The sequence below is a fragment of the Phocoena phocoena genome, chromosome 16 (assembly GCF_963924675.1).
Source record: "Phocoena phocoena chromosome 16, mPhoPho1.1, whole genome shotgun sequence".
NCBI lineage: Eukaryota > Metazoa > Chordata > Mammalia > Artiodactyla > Phocoenidae > Phocoena > Phocoena phocoena.
Window position 1 is genome coordinate 36,726,088 of NC_089234.1, and position 21,720 is coordinate 36,747,807.

A 21,720-nucleotide genomic window follows, 5' to 3' on the forward strand; every position below is an offset into this window, starting at 1 on the left:
ATGCCAACAGGAAATCACTGGACAGCAGACCCTTCCAAGATCATAACTGGGCTGTTGGAGTAACTTGGAAAAGAAGAAAAAAGAACTGAAGCCATGGCAAAAGTAAATAGATCTCGGTCTACCTCCCCACCGGATGGAGGATGGGGTTGGATGATTGTGGCTGGCTGTTTCCTTGTTACCATCTGCACCCGGGCAGTAACCAGGTAGGTGGGACTTTCTTCTCGATTTATTATCAGATGACCTGGCTTGTCTTTTTTTCTAAGTCGGCTTCATTCTAGTTCTGAACCTGTCATTGTGAAAATATATGTGTAAATATATGTTTTGTGCGTGTGTGTGTATTTCCTTTGACTGCTTGGATATCTTTTTCTTTGCAAGGAATGTGATTTTCTGACATTTAAAAGTCCTGGGTAGTGGTCTCTTATAATCTCTGACACATAAACCTGGAGTGTTAGGACATTTTTCAGCTAAATATTATGGCTATGCCAGACATTTATTTTCATAAGCAGCTCATCCCACAAAGGACAAATATATAAGCTCAAAATAGTCCTTGAAAACATCTCAGCTCACCAGAATTCTGAGCCGTTGGAAGCTTAAAGCCTAGAGTTTAAATTCTTTTGCTTCATTTTGCACTTGGCTGTGGTAGTGGAGGCTGATTTCTAGGTTGAAGGAGAGAAAGAGCATAAATACAGGGATTCTCTCATCTCATTTGGTCATGTTTCCTCTTTTCCTTTTACCCAAGGGCATAGCCTTGACTAAAGTTAAACGTGCGTACACTGAGATGCGTTCATCTCATTTACATTTGGAATAAAGCCACACTTGAAATCTGCATGTGCTAGCTCTCTCCTCTAGAGGTGCCTTCATTCAAATTGAACTCTGTTGCTCTTCTCTAGCAACACTCCCTTGGCAGCCAAAGAAACTGATTTGCACTACATTATCTTCACTTGATAGCATCATCAATAAAAGCATCGGGCTTCCATGGTGGCGCAGTGGTTAAGAGTCTGCCAGCCGATGCAGGGGACACGGGTTCGTGCCCCGGTCCGGGAAGATCCCACATGCCGCGGAGCGGCTGGGCCCGTGAGCCATGGCCGCTGAGCCTGCGCATCTGGAACCTGTGCTCCGCAACGGGAGAGGCCACAACAGTTGAGAGGCCCGAGTACCGCAAAAATAAAAAATAAAAATAAATAAAAGCATCGATGTACCCCCCATAACAAATAGATAATGCAGGAAAGAAGCAGGATGTTTGTTTTTGCTACAATAAGGATTCGTTGATTATGTGTCAAAATAAACCGTAGATTTGTTTAAAATAATATGATGGTTGAGTCTGATTTTTCTCCCGTCTGGATTATGGATCTTGTGTTCTGGGAGTGAGAAGGTCATAGAGTTAAAAGGCATCTCTTTCATCTTGGTTCTTACATGTGGAAGCTTTCATCATTCCCATGAGAGGAAAGTTCTGGAAGTGAGCTTAGTGCTTCTTTAAGAAGGGCGGCTGATTACTGTGCTAAGCCTGGGCTGTAGGCTGAATGCTAAGATGTTGATCCTAACCCCCAATCACAGCACTCATAAGTGAGATTAGTGCCCTTATAAGAGAGACCCCAGGGCTTCCCTGGTGGCGCAGTGGTTGGGAGTCTGCCTGCCGATGCAGGGGACGTGGGTTCGTGCCCCGATCCGGGAGGATCCCATATGCCGCAGAGCAGCTGGGCCCGTGAGCCATGACCGCTGAGGCTGCGCATCCGGAGCCTGTGCTCTGCAACGGGAGACGCCACAACAGTGAGAGGCCCGCGTACCGCAAAAAAAAAGAAAAAAAAAGAGAGACCCCAGAGAGCTCCCTCATCCCTTTCACCATGTGAGGACACAGCGAGAAGACAGCTGTCTATGAACCAGGAAGCAGGCCTTCACCAGACACCCAGTCTGCTGGGGCCTTGATCTTGGACTTTCCAGACTCCACAGCTATGAGAAATAAATTTCTGTTTATAAGCCAAAAAAAAAAAAAAAAAAAAAAAAGAAGGGCGGCTGGGAACCAGAAAAGAGGATTGTGGCTGGCAGCAAAGGCCTGTTTTCAGAGGTTCCTGGGAGAGGCTGAGAGGAGGATACCTGAGCACAATAGGCTCAGAGGAGAAAAGGGTGACACACCAGGAAGCAACCAAGAGAACTGGAGACAGAGACGAGGAAAGCAGCCTGCACGGTGATTTGTCAATTCAGAGGATCAGTGCCTATTGGGCAGTTAATTCTTTTTCCAGTTTTATGGAGAACTACCTGACATTCATCGCCATATAATTTTAAGGCATACAGCATGATTTTTTGAATTGAAGTATAGTTGACTTACAGTGTTGTGTTCGTTTCTGGTGTACAGCAAAGTGATTCAGTTTTTTTATATGTGTGTGTGTGTGTGTGTGTGTGTGTGTGTGTGTGTGTAACTGAATAGATATATGCTTTTCCATTATGGTTTATTACAGAATATTGAATTTAGTTCCATGTGCTATACATTAGGACCTTGTTGTCTATCTATTTTATATATAATAGTTTGTAAGCATGATGATTTGATTTACATATACTATAGGTTCGGCTAACATCCGTCTTCTCATATAACTACAATAAAAAGGAAAGAAAAGAAAAAAGATAAAAACTTTTCTCTTCACAATGAGAACTCCTAGGATTTATTCTCTTAACAACTTTCCTATATATCATACAACAGTGTTAGCTGTAGTCATCATATTGTTCATGACATCCCTAGTACTTATTTATCTTATAACTGGAAGTTTGTATTTTTTGACCACCTCCCTCCAATTCCCTTCCCCTCCCCACCCCCCGCCTTGGTAACCATAAGTCTGATCTCTTTTTATATGCGCTTGGTTGTTGCTTTAGATTCCACATATATTTAAGATTATACAGTATTTGTCTTTCTCTCTCTAACTTATTTCACTTAGCAGAATGCCTTCAAAGTCCGTTCATATTGTTGCAAATGGTAGGATTTCCTCGTTTTTTTCTGGCTGAATAATATTCCATTGTATATACATACCACACCTTCTTTATCCATTCATCCATCCATGTCTTGGCTATTAAAAATCATGCTGCTATGAGCATGGGGGTGCAGATATCTTTTCTAGTTAGTGCTTTCATTGTCTTTGGATCTATTCCCAACAGTGGAATTTCTGGATCACATGGTAGTTCTATTTTTATCCCTACTGTTTTCTATGGTGGCTGTACCAATTTACAATCCCATCAACAGTGCACAAGGGTTCCCTTTTCTCTGCATCCATACCAGCATTTGTTATCTCTTATCTTTTTGATGATGACTATTTTAACACGTGTGAAGTAATAGCTCATTGTGGTTTTAACTTGCATTTCCCTAACAACTAGTGATGTTGAGCATCTTTTCATGTACCTGTTGGTCTTTAGTATATCTTCTTTGAAGAAATGTCTATTTCGGTCCTTTGCTCATTTTTAAAATTGGGTTATTTGTTTTTTTACTGTTGAGTTGTGTGCATTCTTTGTATGTTTTGGATATTAACCCTTTATCAGATACGTGGTTTGCAAATATTTTTTCCCATTCTTTTCACTTTGTTGATGGTTTATTTTGCTGTGCAGAAGCTTTTTAGTTTGATGTAGTCCTGCTTGTTCATTTTTTATTTTGTTGCTTGTGTTTTAGGTGACGTATCCAAAAAATCATTACCAAGACCCATGTTGAGGAACTTTATTCCTATGTTTTCTTCTGGTAGTTTCATAGCTTCGGGTCTTATATTTAATCCTTAAATCCATTTCAAGGTAATTTTTGTGAGTGGTCTAAAATATGGGTCTAGTTTTATTCTTTTACATGTGAATATCCAATTATCTCAGCACTATTTACTGAAGAGACTGTCTTTTCTCCATTGAATATTCTTGGCTCCCTTTTCAAACGTTAGTTGATGCTTAGGTTTATTTCTGGGTTCTCAGTTCTGTTCCACTGGTTTATTTGTCTGTTTTTATGCCAGTACCAAACTGTTTTGATGACTACAGCTTTATATTATAGTTAGAAATCAGGAAGTGTGATACCTCTTTCTTAGGATTTCTTTGGCTATTTAGGATCATTTGTGGTTCCATATAAATTTTAACAGTGTTTTATCTACGTCTGTAAAAAATGCCACTGGATTCTTGATAGGAATTGCATTGAATATATAGATGGCTTTTGATAGTGTTGACATTTTAATAATGTTAATTCTTCCAGTCCCAAAAGATATCCCAAACATGGGATATCTTTCCATTTATTTGTGTCTTCTTCAGTTTCTTTCACTGATGTCTTGTAGTTTTCAGCATAGAGATCTTTCATGCCCTTAGTTAAACTTACTGTATTTGATGCTATTGTAAATGGGATCAATTTCTTTATTTCTTTTTTGGAAATTTTATTGTTAGTGTATACAAACACTACTGATTTTTGTATGTTAATTTTATATCCGGCAACTTACTGAGTTCATTGATTAGATTTAAGAGACTTTTGGTTGTGTCTTTAGGATTTTCTATATATAAAATCATATCATCTGCACATAGAGACAATTTTACTTCTTCCTTTCCAATGCTAATACCTTTTATTAATTTTTTTTTTGCCTGATTGCCAAGGCAAGGACTTCTAGGACTGTGTTGGATAGGAGTGATGGGAGTGGCCACCCTTGTCTTTTTCCTCATTTTAGAAGAAAAGCTTTCAGCCTTTTACCATTGAGCATGATATTAGCTGTGGGCTTGTGACTTATGGCTTTATTATGCTGAGATATGTTCCTTCCATGCCCAATTTGTTAAGTTTTTATCATAAATGGATTTTGAATTTTATCAAATGTTTTTTCTGTGTCTATTGAGATGATCATACAATTCATTTCTTTCATTCTATTAATATGATGTGTCACATTGATTGATTTGTGTATGTTGAACCATCCTTGCCTCCCAGGAATAAATTCCACTTGAACCTGGTGAATGATCCTCTTAATATGCTGCCAACTCAGTTTGCTAGTATTTTATTGAGAATTTTTGCATCTATACTCATCTGGAATATTGGCCTGTAGTTTTCTTTTCTAGTAGTGTCCTTTTCTGGTTTTGGTATTAGGATAATGCTAGTCTCATAAAATGAATTTGCGAGTGTTCCCTTCTCTTTGGTTTCAATAATATGCTTAAAAGTTAAACCATACATCTGGAAGGTAAAAATTCAAACAATACAGAAACGTATAAGATAAAGCCTTTTTCTCCTCCCTTCCTGAATCCCTGTTTCACTGCCTAAAATTAATCTCATAAATAGTTTCTTGAGATCTGTCCAGAAATTTTTTAAAAAACCTTATGTCCACATATAAAGCATGTTCTTTTCATTTACACCAATGGGATCATATTATACACACTGTTTTGAACTTTTTTTTGTTGTTTAATATCTTTTGGAAATATTTCCATATCAGCACATAGGGCTCTACCTCACTGAAAGGTAGGTGCTTAAAATTTCACCATATGGATGTTTCCATAATTTATTTAAAACATTTTTATTGATGGACGTTTATATTGCTTGCTGGTTTTTGCTTTACAGACAATGCTACCATTTATAATCCAGGGCATTTAAAAATCATATTTCCCTCTTACCTTGTAACTGATGATGCTTCCTTACACATAAAATTTATATAAGCTTAAAATTGTGCAGGCTATTAAAGTAGTCATTCTTATTTATTTCTCCCTCTGTTCGTTAATGTACATGGCTTACATATTTTTGCTTCAAGACATCTTGTTACCAAACACATTATCTATGTTAAGAATCATATTTCAGGACTTCCCTGGTGGCACAGTGGTTAAGAATCCGCCTGCCAGTGCAAGGGATACGGGTTCGATCCCTGGTCTGGGATGATCCCACATACCGTGGAGCAACTAAGCCCATGCACCACAACTAGTGAGCCTTTGCTCTAGAGCCCATGAGCCACAACTACTGAGCCCACATGCCACAACTACTGAAGCCCGTGTGCCTAGAGCCCGTGCTCCACAACAAGAGAAGCCACTGCAATGAGAAGCCCACGCACCGCAACAAAGAATAGCCCCTGCTCACCGCGACTAGAGAAAGCATACACGCAGCAACGAAGACCCAGCACAGCCAAAAATAAAAAATAAATAAATTTATATATTAAAAAAAGAAACATATGTATGTGGTTATTAAATTTTACCTCTGACAATCCTACTCACATGTTTGGGCAAGAATCTCAGGTGTTACTTCTGAATTTTACATACCTACAGTTTGATATGACTAGTCAAATCAGTTGTAAAAAACCCGTCAAACAGAAACCAAAACAACAGAACAAGGTAAAAAAGTCACAAGAAATAAACATAGTCCCACAAATATTAAACCCCTCAAAACAATTTAGTGGAGAGAAGAGATTATGATTTACAACACCAAAATATCTTATTGTCGTTTGGGGTGCTTTCCTCTTAGTTGTCCTATGTTCTTCCACATTTCCAACTTCTGCATCTCTCTTTTACTAATTCTTTCTCTCAGCTTATAAGCTCAGATTCTTCACACCTCTACTGTACCGTATCTAGCCATGTGCTCCTACATAGCTGCCATCTGTTCTTCCTCTTCCTTTCTCATTCACGTTCTTGAAGTTGCTACTCAACCATTTCACTTCTTTATCTTCCAGTGACTTCTCTAGCAACTCTCAGCCTGCCTTCCCTCCTAATTTTCTTCCTTTCATACCTTGAACCTTGAACAATGTTTATTTAATGAGCATCCCATACATGGAAGCTATGGTACTGGATATTTGGGATTCAATGCAAGATAAGACAGACATGGTCTTTGCTGTCACAGAGCAAGAGTCTAGTGGAGAATACAAACAAATGCAAAGAACATCGCCACACAGTGTGGTGAGGGTCCAGCGTGTAGTGGAAATACTTAAGAAAGGTATCAAGCCCAGACTCAGGTAGTCAAGGAAGCCTTCCTGGAGGAGTTGACTATTATCTTAAGACTAAAAGAATGAGGGCGGATGGGAGATCATCCTAGAAAAAAAGATGCTCAGAGGTGTGAAAAAGCATGTGTGGTATGTCAAAAGTTGTAGAAAGAAGTTCAGTCTCTCTGAAGTGAGGAATGCACCAGATGGGAAGAAAGGAGAGATGCTAAGAAGGACCAACTTATGCAGCGTCTCATAAGTCATGTTAAAAAGTTTGAAGCGGGCTTCCCTGGTGGCGCAGTGGTTGAGAGTCCGCCTGCCGATGCAGGGGACACGGGTTCGTGCCCCGGTCCGGGAAGATCCCACATGCCGCAGAGCGGCTGGGCCCGTGAGCCATGGCCGCTGAGCCTGTGCGTCCGGAGCCTGCGCTCCGCAACGGGAGAGGCCGCAACAGTGAGAGGCCCGCGTACCGCAAAAAAAAAAAAAAAAGTTTGAAGCATCAGGATCTGATTTGTGTTCTAGTGAGGAGGACACTTGGACCATGGAGTGTAGAATATACTGAACGTAGCCAAGTGTGAATTCAGGAAAATCAGTTAGGAGGGTTTTGGCGGCAGTCCAGGAGAGAAGTGTTGTCATGAATGATATAAAGGCAATGGAGCTCCGTGGCAGCATTTGAAAGATATTTATAAGGTAGAATAGCAGAATTTGATAGTTGATTAGATCAGTGGTCCTAAACAGGCTGACTTTGCTCTCCGGGGGGACCTTTGGCAGTGTCTGGAGACATTCTGAGCAGGGGCCAGTGATGCTGCTAAACATCCTGCAACGCACAGGACAGCCCCGAGGACAAAGAATTATCAGGTCCGAAATGGCAACAGTGCTTCGATTGAGAAACCCTGGGCTAAGGATAACTTAACTATTTTGATACTGAGGCTATATCCAAGAAATCATTGTTCACTTAAACCGAAGGCCTAGTGGTTAGGAGAAAATAATAGACTTTTTATAGTCTATTATTTATAGTCTAGTCTAGCAATATTTAGGATGTGAAGAAACATCGTAGAGTTTCCTGTTATTGTTGTACCGAATTAAAACTAGTATAAGGCTGTTGCAGTTAGCTCATGCTTTAGGAAAAGTGCTGCGATATTTTAATTAAATTTAAATTTATATACTCAGCCGGGTAGTTTATGTTATCATTCTCTGCATTTTCGTTGTGACTATGTTTCAGTACTCCAAACTCTGATATAATTATTAACCTAGCATCGGATCTACTATAGTACGTTGTCTGGTTTCTTAAATCAGTGGAAGGGGAAGGACAACTTTTGATGTCCCTTTGATAGATGTCATCCCATACAGTGCTCAGTGTGGAGGACAAGAACGGCACTCTGGTGAATACGGAGGTGTGGCATCTGGAGGGCCTCAGCTGCAGGGTGAACATCAGCTGTCAGTGTCCGCAGGGTCCCCCTCACCTGCGCAGAGCTGCCTCTCCCGACAGCTCGCCCCTCCAGCGGTGCCCATATCCAATGATTGACGGAGGGAGGTGGGTAAAGGCCCGCCCATTTCCCTGGGGATTTGCTGAGGCCTGTCAGGCCTATATCTGTTTGCCCAGCTCACTCTACCTAATCCTGCCCACAAGTGTTGATCCCTCTCTGTACTCTGCACATCAAACTCCATCCCAGTACCTTCTGGGACTTAGGATTTAGCACCCTATACCAGGGGTCTCCAACCCCCGGGCTGCGGACAGATAGGAGCCCGCGGCCGGTTAGGAACAGGGCCGCACAGCACGAGGTGAGCAGGGCGAGAGTGAGCGGAGCTTCATCCGCAAATCCCCATCGCCGCATTGCCTCCTGAGCCATCCCCCACCTCACCCCACCCCGCCCCCCTTCGTGGAAAAATTGTCTTCACGAAACCGCTCCCTGGTCCCTGGTGCCGAGAAGGTTGGGGATCACTGCCCTATACCATCCCTTTTCTCTTTCCTATCACCAGGACTGGCAACGTAATTACAGGGCCTGGTGCAAGATGAAAATGCAGGACCCCTTGTTCAAAAGGCAGGAAAAAAAGGGCTGGTAAACGTACTAAAATGGGAAGCTTTTCCTTTTTTCAGCGGTCTCGGTTTTTCACGGTGTTTTAAATTTACTATTTAGTGTTGTTCTGAGTAAAGAAAATGGAAATGTTACATTAGTAGCACAAATCTGCCGTTCATCTTTATATTACCGGTAGCCCTACCTTTTACTTTCCTTCTGTGTCATCATTTTCAGCATAAGCGATCAGGTAATCCAGAGAAGCAACATGAGTAAGAAAGGATCTGATAGGAATCCTCGGCCCTTTGTCTTTCTTAAAACACCATTGCCGCCTTCTGCATTTGAAGCAAGTTTTGGTTTGAAAGGAAAGCATGGTCTTTCTCTCTCACTCCCCTGTGCACATGCTCACTCAGTTGTAGGTGTAACACACCTACCTGGTACTCAGTCTGAGTCTTACTGGACTCCCACACAAGAGTCTACTGGAATTCTGTGTCCTGGGGCATCTCTAAGACTATGTGCAAATGGAAAAGCACAGAATTGCAGACTGAAGAATCCGTAGCTCTCTGCCCACATGCATGCTTCGTTGTCCCATTGGACTTCACTTCCAAAATGCAAATTCAAAGATAAAATTATTAGGAATTTTAAGACAGTGGTAGCTGAGTTGAACCAAGTTTAATGCTTCTGAGTGCCAGATTCTGTGCGACTGTATAGGTTGTATGCCCATGAAGCTGGACCATCATAACACAGCAGTCCTGATTCACCCTGATTCTCTTCCCCCTTCTGTAACTTTTCCATCACTCACTTTTACATCCAGCAGCAACTGGAGAGGAAAGAGAGAGTAAAATAACAGGTTATTAGGGGCTGCTGAAGCATAATGAGTTGGAATGTGGTCCTATCCAAGGAGACAGATATCCTCCTATCTCATCTCCAAGCTGCAAGGCCTGATTTCTTTCCCTGCTATCACGGAGCTCTAAAAGCTTCCTTCCTGAATTATCTGTGTGCGGTTCATTCCAAACTGTTGCTTCTGGATCACTTATGTCTTGTTTTTCCTAAGTAATTAGCTATTTTTCAGCATAAAAATTTCTCTGTCTCTGTCTCTGTTTCTGTCTCTGTCTCTACACCCCCATACGTATGTATATACACACACACAGATAAATTTCTGATTGTGTAAGAAATCAGGTTCGCTGTAAAATAATTCAAAATGCAGAATAAAGACAAAAAATCATTTATAACCTCACCATGCACATATAATGACCGGATACATTTTGGTTAATATGCTTTCAGGCTTTTTCTAGTTACATGAAGTACATTTTTATAAAAATAAGCCCTTACTATATGAGCTATTTTGTAACTTTTTTACTTAACATTATACTGTGAATTTATTTCCAGATCAATAAATACAAAGCAAATTATTTTTAACACCTAATAATATTTCATTTTATTGATGTGCAATAAGTTACTTAACCAGTCCCTTACTGACGGACATATATGCTGTTTACAATATTTGGCTATTATAAATAGTTCTCTGGAGTATATCCTTTTATGTGTATCTATTATTATTATCATCACCATCTGTTTATTAACTTTGCTTAAAACCTAGAAGTGAAATTGCTGGGTGATGTATAATACTTTATTGTCAAGTCTTAACTTGTATAACAACCTCTTAGAAGTTTCAGATGTTAGTGAAACAGTATGATGAGTAACAATCCATGTGTCTGACCTGTCATCTTTTCCACAAGACCTTCCCTACAGCAGTGATCTTCACATCCACTTGGTTTCAGCAGCCACTCTAGTGGGTGAACACTTGTTTCTTTTTTTCTTTAATTAATTTATTTATTTATTTATTTATTTTTGGCTGCATTGGGTCTTCGTTGCTGTGCACGGGCTTTCTCTAGTTGCGGCGAGCAGGGGCTACTCTTGGTTGCAGTGCGTGGGCTTCTCACTGCGGTGGCTTCTCTTGTTGCAGAGCACGGGCTCTAGGCGTGTGAGATTCAGTAGTTGTGGCACACGGGCTCAGTAGTTGTGGCTCAAGGGCTCTAGAGCACAGCCTCAGTAGTTGTGGCTCACACGCTTAGGTGCTCCTCAGCGTGTGGGATCTTCCTGGACCAGGGATTGAACCCGTGTCCCGTGCATTGGCAGGTGGATTCTTAACCACTGCGCCACCAGGGAAGTCCTAAACACTTGTTCTTATCCCTTAGAACATCTCGATGGTCAGCTTCTGATTTCCCACTTATTACAGGCCAGCAAGGTACCATTCAAAATCAGTTAAAACCCCTGGAGACTGGAACAGATGATTGAACCAAAACTTGAAACTCTCAATCGAATACATGTTCATTCTTTTTTTTTTTTTTTTTGGTATAAAATGTTTGCACTTTATTTTTTCAGATGTATTTCAATTTTTTTTGTGGACTTCCAGACATACTTCTCTCAGGATTATGCACAGACAGCCTGGATCCATTCCATTGTAGACTGTGTGACCATGCTCTGTGGTGAGTATCTCCTGGGATAGATAATTACTGGCTACCCTTGAACTATACATGACAGTGACCTTCCACTGCCTTTGATGACCAGTTTTCCTGAGTAGAAGGGCTATGATTAAAAATAGGCTAAAACCATATAAAAAGAAAAGTATGATCCTGCATTTGGCCAAACCCCCCCAGATGTGCTTTTGCAGTTAACATTCTTGGCTGATGTCAGATGGACCAGGTAGTGAATACAGTCAATTGGACACATACCTATAGAGATAGGGAACTGGGCAATCACAGTACTTGTCCTGATTTTGGACGCAGTTAACCGTACAGTATATGCTTGCTTTCTTCTGAATGCTGTGGTCCCCTCATTCTCCAGTCACATAAACAGCGATTGGAAAGTACCACGAGCCATTTCAATGTGATCTCCTTAAATGAGTGCCAACAATGTGTGCATCACGTCTCAAGTCTCGTTTTCATTCTCGTCCCTTCCCAGAGAGTTCAAAATTTGGCTCGTTTTTCATGCATCAATCTTCATTCTTAGGGAAGTATTGTAGAAGGATAGAATGGTGCAATCATGAGATAAGCACATTCACTACGGCTGTAGTTTTCATCAGGAGCCACACAGGTGCTACGTACGGTGTACAGAGTGTTCTCAAGATTCATGGAATCTCTCATCGATCTAAGGAAAAACTAACCTTGAGATTTTTCTTTTTAAAACTTTCCAACCAAAGTTATTAGATGAGTGCCATAGACATTTTCTGCAATTGGGTCAAATCAAAATGATCTATTTGCAGACTAGACCCATTTAATCCTTTCATTTAGATGACTCCTGAGTATTTTAGAAAACTGTTATCTCTTCAGGCCATGTCTTAATGGCAAAAGAGAAATACTATATTATTTGGTATCATAAATAATGTCATCTATTCCATTCTAGGTACTGATTCATATTTATTTTTAGAAAAATGTACATAATCAGGATTTGTGCTGAAATGTATTTCCTTGGTTGGGAGGAATTTGAGTGCAATTCTAGGTTTCATGAGATGGCTAAGCTGACGCTACTGATAACGCAGGAAGGTCATAAGGGATCAAGAAATCATATTTTCAGGTTTTATTTCTAGCCTGTCTTTTTTCTTTTAACCAGTAAGATGATCACTTGGTTTTCAGGGTCAGATGACTAGGCACAGCCTTTGTGTGAGCATGCCAAGACGGCCATGTTTATCTTTCATGGAGGATACAGGTGATTCATTTCTCTCACTGTTATCTTTTGGAGAATATTTATAATCCCTCAAAGAGGAATAAATGACCTTCAGTGACCACAGTGGTCACAAGGACCATGTGAGGCACTGAGCTAAGAGCGGGGTCATGTTAGATGCAGAATATTTAAATTCTGCAGAATCACATCTGGGACGCCCATTGGGGTCATATCCGTCCTATGATGAACAGAGAAGTGAACATTCTTCATTGAGTTTAGTATACATTTTGTCACTTTCCAATAGCCATAGCAGCACCAGTCTGAAGATTTAGATATATTTTCAGGAGATTTGCTCATTCCTATTCTCCAGAGGTTATATATGCAGCCAGCTACTATTCTAACTAGATGGGATATTAAGCTGATGACTGATTGTATCATGTACATTTGTGTCACACCCAATTTTAACCTGATCGATATAAAAATTATACTCCACAGATACCTAGAGAATTGGCTCTTCTGATCTTGTTACTAGGAGTACTGGTGTCAGCATGAATTATTCTTCAGAAAGAAATTCACATACATTCCTCACCCATCATCTCTGCCATCAGTCTGAGAGACCCAAGGAGCCAGAATAACAGGGTGAAATAACCCTGCGCTCGGTGTAAGGTTCCCTGAACTGTATAGTTCTTGGTGATCTTGGGTATGTCATATTCCCCTAAGCTTCAATTTCTGTTTGGCCTCTTCCAGCTTTAATTATTATTCTATAAGCCTGGAAGTTGGCACAATTCTGACACATTGTTAAACCACAAATAGAGTGAGGCCAACCAAAATGTCATCATCTCATTTCCTAGATTTTCTGGGCTTTGATTTCTCATCCACAGCGTTTCCAAAAGCCCGGAGACAGTGCCAGATTGTGAAATTTGTCTATGATCTCTCTGCCTGGACTTTTCCTGCATAACACTGCTGGCCATGCCGTGTTGCCCACTTTCCTTCTCTACCATTTACCTGTCATAATTATTGTTAATTGTGTATGATCAATACTATATGAGACATACAAGGCACATCGCTGTGCAAGTGACATGGAGTTTAAAGGAGCTGATTCACTGTTTAAAAAACACCACATAATCCTGGGATTATGGCTGTCATAGAATGGAGATGTGGAATGAGCCGTCAAATGCCAGTCAGGAGATGTGATCCTAATTCCAGCTCTGCTACTTATTCTCTGTGGGACCATGGACAAGTCACTTCCTCTCTCCTTGGTTTCCAAATCTGTAGAATGAGTGGGGCGGGCTTGAGGCTTTGAAGATGGATCGTTCTCTGCTCTGCCAGTGCAGCACCCACAGCCTTTCCACAGTGCCCTCAAGGCCTTTGTGTTGAACCTGTTTATTATTGTTTTTGAAGCTCCACTTGGGAGTGTTGTCAGTAACCATTTTTCCTGTCAAGTGGGAATCATGCTGGGTGGCTTGCTCGCATCTACTGGTCTCATCCTGGGCTCATTTGCCACCAGTCTGAAGCATCTCTACCTCACTCTGGGAGTTCTTACAGGTAAGGGCACTTTGTACCACCCTTCTCACCCCACCCTACCCAGGGGTTGTCAAGGCCACCAACAGATCAGTAATTCATAAAATATTCATTTTGTAAGATGCATCATTTATCTTAATGTCTGCCTACCTAGCAGTTAACCAAAAGGGCTAGAAATCCAATGGACTGTCGTACTGTAGTGAAAATGTATCACCACTTTAATTCAGCCACTTGACAACAGTGACCGATGGCTTTCCCTTGGGCAGCCGTGTATGACTGAGATTCTCCACTCAGAAGCAATGTGACATTAGCCACAATGTCAATGATTGGCAATGATCATTCTCCCAACATCTTTGCCGAGACATTGAAATACTGTCTGTGGTTGACCTGAGTTGCCCCTACTCTATAGTGAGTACCATTGTCCAATAAATGGGGTTTTACCATTTTAAAAAGAAAGCCCCTTGTGAATATCCTTACATTGCACATTTTCTTTCGATGTTATGGAAGTATCTTTAGAGAATGAAACCCATAGAAAGAGAAGCAACTGATGTGCATTCCATAAATCACACTTACAGGGACTGCATAGGATCAAGGTGGGCTTGGCTGGTGGGACTAGAGTAGCAGTTTTCTGCCCCATCACTCAGAGGGGAGGGTAACACTAACGCTTGTCTGGGCCACAGGGGTAGTATGATCAGGCCAATAAAGGATATAATCTCATAGTAAGGTTATAAATCTAGCTCTGTCAGCTAAAAATGGTATCTGTGCCCTGTCATCCAAAGGGCCTGACTGCTAGGGTTCCCCATCATCCCAGTTTACCGGGAACTATCCTGGTCTTGGTGCTGAAAGCCTCACATCTGGGAAAGCCCTCAGTCCAGGCAAACTGGGATCATTGCTCACTCTGCTCTGCAGGTGGGAACAGGAGCTGAAGGTAGTCCTCCTTTTCCTTCCCTGACATTTAAATTCCAGGTTTAAAGCCCTTCAAATTTTCTTGACTTAAAAGGAATAGAATTGGAAAATCTTGAAGAGGCTTTCTGATGACTTTAAGGGGTATTTTCAGGTGGCTATGTGTACATGCTATGCTCATGTATCAAATTGGCACAATGTTTCCTAATATGTGAGATTACTCTGGAGCTTTCACGGGGTCACAAATACTGTTTAAACCCAAATTCCAGTGTGGTCCAGATTATCAGAGTTGTGTCTTCAGGGGCAGTGAAGAGTTGAAGTAATTCTCTGGATAATTTAAAAATACTTAAATTATCCAGATAATTTAATTTATTAAAATTAATTTTAATTTATTAAAAAAGAAGGGGTGGGGAGAATAAATTTCTTAGGTCAATATTATCCTGATTTTCTAGTTAATTCAAATTGAGCTTGTATAATAGTTTTTAAGTTCTTCATTTTATTTTGCTTAAGTCATATTCCCTTAAGGCCTTTCTCCCCAAGAAGAAAGTCATATATACGCTATACTTTGCAAATTGTGGATGACTGGTGAGGGGAGACTCATTTTCAGCTTGGTGTAGAAAGCAGTTTTAAAAGGGTTTATTTGAAGGTCAGATTCTCTTTATTCCAGACAGTATGATTCTGAGAAATGTTCTTTCAGTGGCTGTTCATGCCGTGCCACCAGCACTCATAGAGTTCTCTTTATCCCCAGGTCTTGGATTTGCACTTTGTTACTCTCCAGCTATTGCCATGGTTGGAAAGTATTTCAGCAGACGGAAAGCCCTTGCTTATGGGATCTCCATGTCGGGAAGTGGCATTGGCATCTTCATCCTGGCTCCTGTGGTCCAGCTCCTTATTGAACAGTTTTCCTGGAGGGGAGCATTACTCATCCTTGGGGGTTTCGTTTTGAATCTCTGTGTTTGCGGTGCCTTGATGCGGCCAATTACCCTTAAAGATGACCAAACAACTTCAGAGCAGAACCATGTCTGTAGAACCGAGACACAAGGCTTTCAGCGGGCGTCTCCCTCTTCGACTTGGACTAAAGAATGGGTGCAGACCTGCCTCTGTGGCTCTTTGCAGCAGGAATACAGTTTTTTACTGATGTCGGACTTTGTTGTATTGGCCATCTCTGTTCTATTTATGGCTTATGGCTGCAGCCCTCTCTTTGTATACTTGGTGCCTTACGCTTTGAGTATTGGAGTGAGTCACCAGCAAGCTGCTTTTCTTATGTCCATATTTGGGGTGATTGACATTATTGGCAATATCACGTTCGGATGGCTAACCGACAGAAGGTAAAATCCATGAAACCGCCATTGGTTCCCCACTAGGGACTTTAAACTTTGAGTTTCCCCTCATCACCTTACCCTCTAGAATACCTAGGTCTGAATAATGTTAACAGGTTTTTGATATCTGAAGGCAACTCCCTTGTTGGTTCTTCCAGTCAGAGGTCAGCAAACTTTTCTGTAAAGGGAGAGCTTTGTGGGTCCTATGATTCCAACTATCCAACTCTGCTGTTGTAACACAAAAGCAGCCATAAACAATATGTGACCAAGAGAGAGTGGCCATGTTCCAATAAGACTTTATTTAATTTTAAATTAAAATTTTAATTTCTCATACAATTTTTCCCTCACAAAATTTTATTGTTGTTTTGATTTTTTCCAATCATTCAAAATTGGAAAAACCATTCTTAGTTCACAGTCCAAAAAACAAGTAGTGGGCTGGATTTGGCCATAGTCTGCTGACATCTGTTCTAGATTTTTTAGGATGTTGGGTATGTATAAATGGCAGAAGCGAAGTTCTGGTGACAGATTTAATTCCATTGTAAGTCACAACAGTCCTCCGGTGAGACAACTTCTGTCTGGGCATTGTGGTTTTAGTTTCTTTTGAACCACCCCAGAGTGGCTGGCAATAGAGAGAGGAACAGATTCCAGTCCAGGCAGGAGGATCAGGTCAATAATAACACATTATCTGTAGCCACGTATTTATTTATTTATTGATTGATTTTTTAATTTATTTTTATTTTTTATTTTTTTGCGGTACGCCGGCCTCTCACTATTGTGGCCTCTCCCGTTGCGGAGCACAGGCTCCGGATGCGCAGGCTCAGCGGCCATGGCTCACGGGCCCAGCTGCTCCACGGCATGTGGGATCTTCCCGGACCGGGGCACGAACCTATGTCCCCTGCATCGGCAGGCGGACTCTCAACCACTGTGCCACCAGGGAAGCCCTGTAGCCATGTATTTATAATTGACAGTGCAAAGAGCAAATAGTTTCATTATGATTTTAGGCTTAGAAACCAAAGTTATAAGATATCTACTGAGTAGTTTCTTCAGCTAATGCTAATCTGTTTGGATTGAAGAGAGCAAACTACTCATATTCTCCTAAATGATGGACTCTTCACACTTGAGCCATGACCTGGAAGAGCTATCATCCTATGGCTTCTCACACGTTATGTCTTTGGGAACTAATCAGGATCCAACTGCCATTATCCAGTATCGTGAATATAATATTTAGTATTAAATCCACATTTTTAATGGTTAAGGAGTTGGTGGGAGAGCAAAGGGTAACCATTTTTACAATCAAACAACTCAACAAGAAGCAGCCTGGTATAAGTCTGAGAGAGGGATCTCTAGTCTGAGATATACAAGACCTAAATTCTTGTGCTGGCTCTGCCCCGTATTATCCCTGTGACCTAGAGAAAATCACCTAACCCTCAGATCCTCAAGGGTCTTCATCTGTAAAATGGGCCAGTTCAATATTTGCCTATGGACATTATAGCATTTTGTGAGGCTTAAATGAGATTGTGGGCAGAAAAACATTTGTAAAGCATAAATTGCTGGTGCTGATATTATACAGAGTCTTTAAAATAATTTGTATCATAGATGGGTTTGGATCTACAAAGGGGAAGTGTTCACGGAAGTACCACTGGGGAAGTCTTGAAATACAACTTAGTCCTAATACAAGACCTTCATAATCTCTGGCAAATCACCTTCGTTTCTTCATATTATGGCTTCCTCTTTGTATAACCACTTGGGTTACTGAGCATATATGATGTGCTGGAGACTAACGGATGACACATCTGAAAGCATCTAGAAAATATTAGTCTCCTGACACTCTATGTGTTATTTCACAACTATCCTTGAATAACACTATGAGATAGACAGCCTCCCCATTTTATAGCTAAAGGAATTGAAGTTAGAGTTAGGCAGTTAGTAGGTGGTAGAATTGGATTCAAACTTCTATCTTTCTAATTTTAGAGCACAGGTTATTTTCTACCATACCATGCTTCCTGGGAAGATACATTCTTGCATTTGCATATACCAAAAGAAAGACAGGGAGACAACGTAGAAAACACACAATGCGGAGGCCATCTCTATAAATAATTGTAGTGCTTACTGCTACCTGGGCATGGTTCTAGAGCTCTTTGATAGAACCTGTGCATACTGCACTCATTCTTGGTCTTCACATCCACAGGTGTCTGAAGAATTACCAGTATATTTGCTACCTCTTTGCCATCGGAATGGATGGGCTCTGCTACCTCTGCCTCCCAATGCTTCAAAGTCTCCCCCTGCTCGTGCCTTTCGCTTGTACGTTTGGCTACTTTGATGGTGCCTATGTGACTCTGATCCCAGTAGTGACTGCAGAAATCGTGGGGACCACCTCTTTGTCATCAGCACTTGGCGTGGTGTACTTCCTCCATGCAGTGCCGTATTTGGTGAGCCCACCCATCGCAGGTAAGTTTGCAGAGAGAACCCTCTTCTCTGTCATACTGGTGTAAAAACAGTGAACTCACACACACCCATGAGGATTGGAAGTAAGTTGGGAAGAGTGAAAGAGAAAGGGATGCCAGAGCCACCAAAACACCATGGTCTCACCTACATCCTTGTTTTATAATCTTCTTCCAACTAACTGGGGGACCTTAGCATACTTGGAAAGAAAAAATCCCAAATTAGGATCTTGATTCCATTCCACACTAATGATAGAAGCAATGGAATGAAGCAGCTGTTCAGACTTATAAATAAGTTGGGCACATTCAGAGGGAAGGCTGGCAGGAGAACAGGATTCCAGTAGGGGGGGAGCGGTAGGCGGTGAGGCTGAAATGATAAAGCGCGGGTGTCATAGTGGAATGTCTTGAGTGCCAGCCGAAGGAGTGGGGCCCTATACGCTTCAGAGAATATGGCTAGTATTACAGCTTTTGTGCGAAGGGGTAGTATAGTAAAGAGTATATTTTAGAAAACGTGATCTAGCAATTGATCTGGTAACTTAGGGGAGAAACAGGATTTCATCCTAATAGTTCAAGAGCCATCTGATAAAGGCCTGAACTAGGGCTGCTGCGGCAGAAATGAGAATGAGCTCTGGGGCAAGGGGGACATTTTGGGGGAAAAAATCAACTGAATTTAGCATGTGGGGATGAAGGAGGGAAAGAAGTCCAAGATAACTTAGGAGATAATGGCATGGTTGAAAGAAATAAGGAAGCTGGAGAGAGTAGCTTTGCCAGAAAAATACTAAAAATTTAATGTTTAGACATATTCAGATATCTGAAATACCCAATAAAATGCTCAATAATGCTGTTTAAGGATGAAATCTGAGAATTTGAGGGAGGCCAGATTTGGATATACAGATTTGGGATTCAAGATAAAGCATCTAGAATGTTTTGTAAACTGTAAAAATGATATAAAAATTAAAAACATAATTAAATAAGTAATTCAACAAATATTCATTGCATACATTAAACAAGTAATTCAACAAATCTTTATTGCCTGTGTACACCAGCACTGTGTTTGGCGCTGTCGGTATAGCAGCAAACAGGTCAGAACCCATGCCTTCTTGCTGGGGTGTGTGGTCTAGACCAGTGTCTCTCAGAATGAGGTCTTGGGACCACCTGCATCAGAATCCCCTGGGGCCCTTGTTAGAATGCAGACTCCTTGACCCTCCCGCTGTGATCTGGACCTTCGGGGGTGAGTTCCAGGAATCTACACTCTCAACCAGTTTTCTTGTGATGCTTCTGTACACTAAAGATTGAGAATAATTGGTCCAGATTATTACCTGCCTAAATCAAAAACGAGAGTGAAGAAGTTCTCTGAAGATAGGCAGAAGAGATATGAGTCAAACATTTGCTTAGAAGGAAGGGAGGGAATTTTTTGAAGAACGCAGGATTTCTGCTTTAGCTGCTATTATGAATACAAAGTTTGGCTTAGTTCTAAACTCCAGCAATTGCTAAAGCATCAAACCAAGGGAAGCTGACTGCTTGATAGCTGCTGACTAAAATTCCTCGTCAGTTTAAGCTCCATGATAAAGGACTACATGTTTAGTGCTTCATTTTTGGAAAATGCCCCCCAAAATGTTCCCACATCCTCCCTCCACAGCCACTTTTTTGTATTTTCCAACCTTTAGGGACAGTGTAACTCTGTTAAAAAGTCATAGGACATAAATTGGGATTCCTGGATCCTTTTTTCAAACCATGGCCTTCATTTGGCAAATCAGACATTATACTCATTGCCAGGTACTAGAGGATTAGCGTGTGAGTTCCTATTTAATACTTCTCTTATTTAATTACTTTTAAGATAACTCTCTACTCAATCTCTTCCGTTTTCTGCTACAAAAATGTACAAGCAAATCACATAACTAAAATATTTGAGAGTAGTTTGGATTGCAGGAAACTTTGGGCTTCTAACAATTTTTGCATGCCTTTTTTGACTAATGGTTTTGAAGTAGGTGAGAGGAGAAATCATATACTTCTCTGGTGGATTTTCTTGGCATATAAGTTTGGAGGCATTTTAAAAAACCTTTTTAGAATTTGAAAAAGAATAGACACATGTATATGTATAACTGAATCACTTTGCTGTACACCTGAAATTAACACAACATTGTTAATCAACCATACTCCAATATAAAATAAAAATTTTAAAAACCTTTTTAATCACAAAATAATTTCCTGCCAAGGTCTAATTTTACCCCACTGAGTCTCTGATTATTGTGACCTATATTTTGCATATCATATACTCTGGCTCTCCTCAAAATTTAGAGCCGGAATAGATATTGTGGTTAATTTGTTGCAATAAGAGATAAAGAAAATTTATCTTTTCTTTAAAGATAAAGAAAAAAAGATATTACAAAATAATTCTGTGATTACAGAATTCTGCTTTCTGAAGTTTGCATTTCAAACTGTAAGATGGTCCAATAGCAGCGTTGCTAGCAGTCTATTGTTATTATGCTGACAAATTATTAGATTTGAAAATGGGTAAATAATTGAATTTTCAACTCAATATCATTTTTCTGTTGCTTGTTACAGGATGGCTCGTAGACACGACTGGCAGCTACACTGCAGCGTTTCTTCTCTGTGGGTTTTCGATGATATTTAGTTCTGTGTTGCTTGGCTTTGCTAGACTAGTAAAGAAGACGAGAAAAACCCAGCTGCAGTTCCTTGCCAAAGAATCAGATCCCAAGCTGCAGGTATGGACCAATGGATCGGTGGCTTATTCTGTAGCAAGAGAATTAGATCAGAAAGATGGGGAGTCTGTGGCTATAGCAATGCTTGGTTCCAACCCCGCATGATCAATGGCCTTGAGCCTGAATCTTCAGGGCTGAAAGAGGTGGGACCACTGTATTGTACATGTTTCTGAAGGATTTTATTTTGGCAGAAGTATTGCCTTCTAAGGAAATTTATCGTTTTATTAATATGTTTGTAATGGAAAAATAGCAAATAACAAAGC

The 21,720-nt window shown here is 40.8% G+C and overlaps 1 protein-coding gene across 1 annotated transcript; it reads left to right on the forward strand.

Annotated features, from left to right (window-relative positions):
• Positions 1–21,562, forward strand: SLC16A12 (solute carrier family 16 member 12). Its single transcript, XM_065893900.1, is given in 6 exon segments — positions 1–203; positions 11,273–11,376; positions 13,952–14,095; positions 15,723–16,302; positions 18,482–18,741; positions 21,300–21,562. Coding segments are annotated over 6 exon segments (1,554 nt in total).
• The last annotated feature ends 158 nt before the right edge of the window (positions 21,563–21,720 follow it).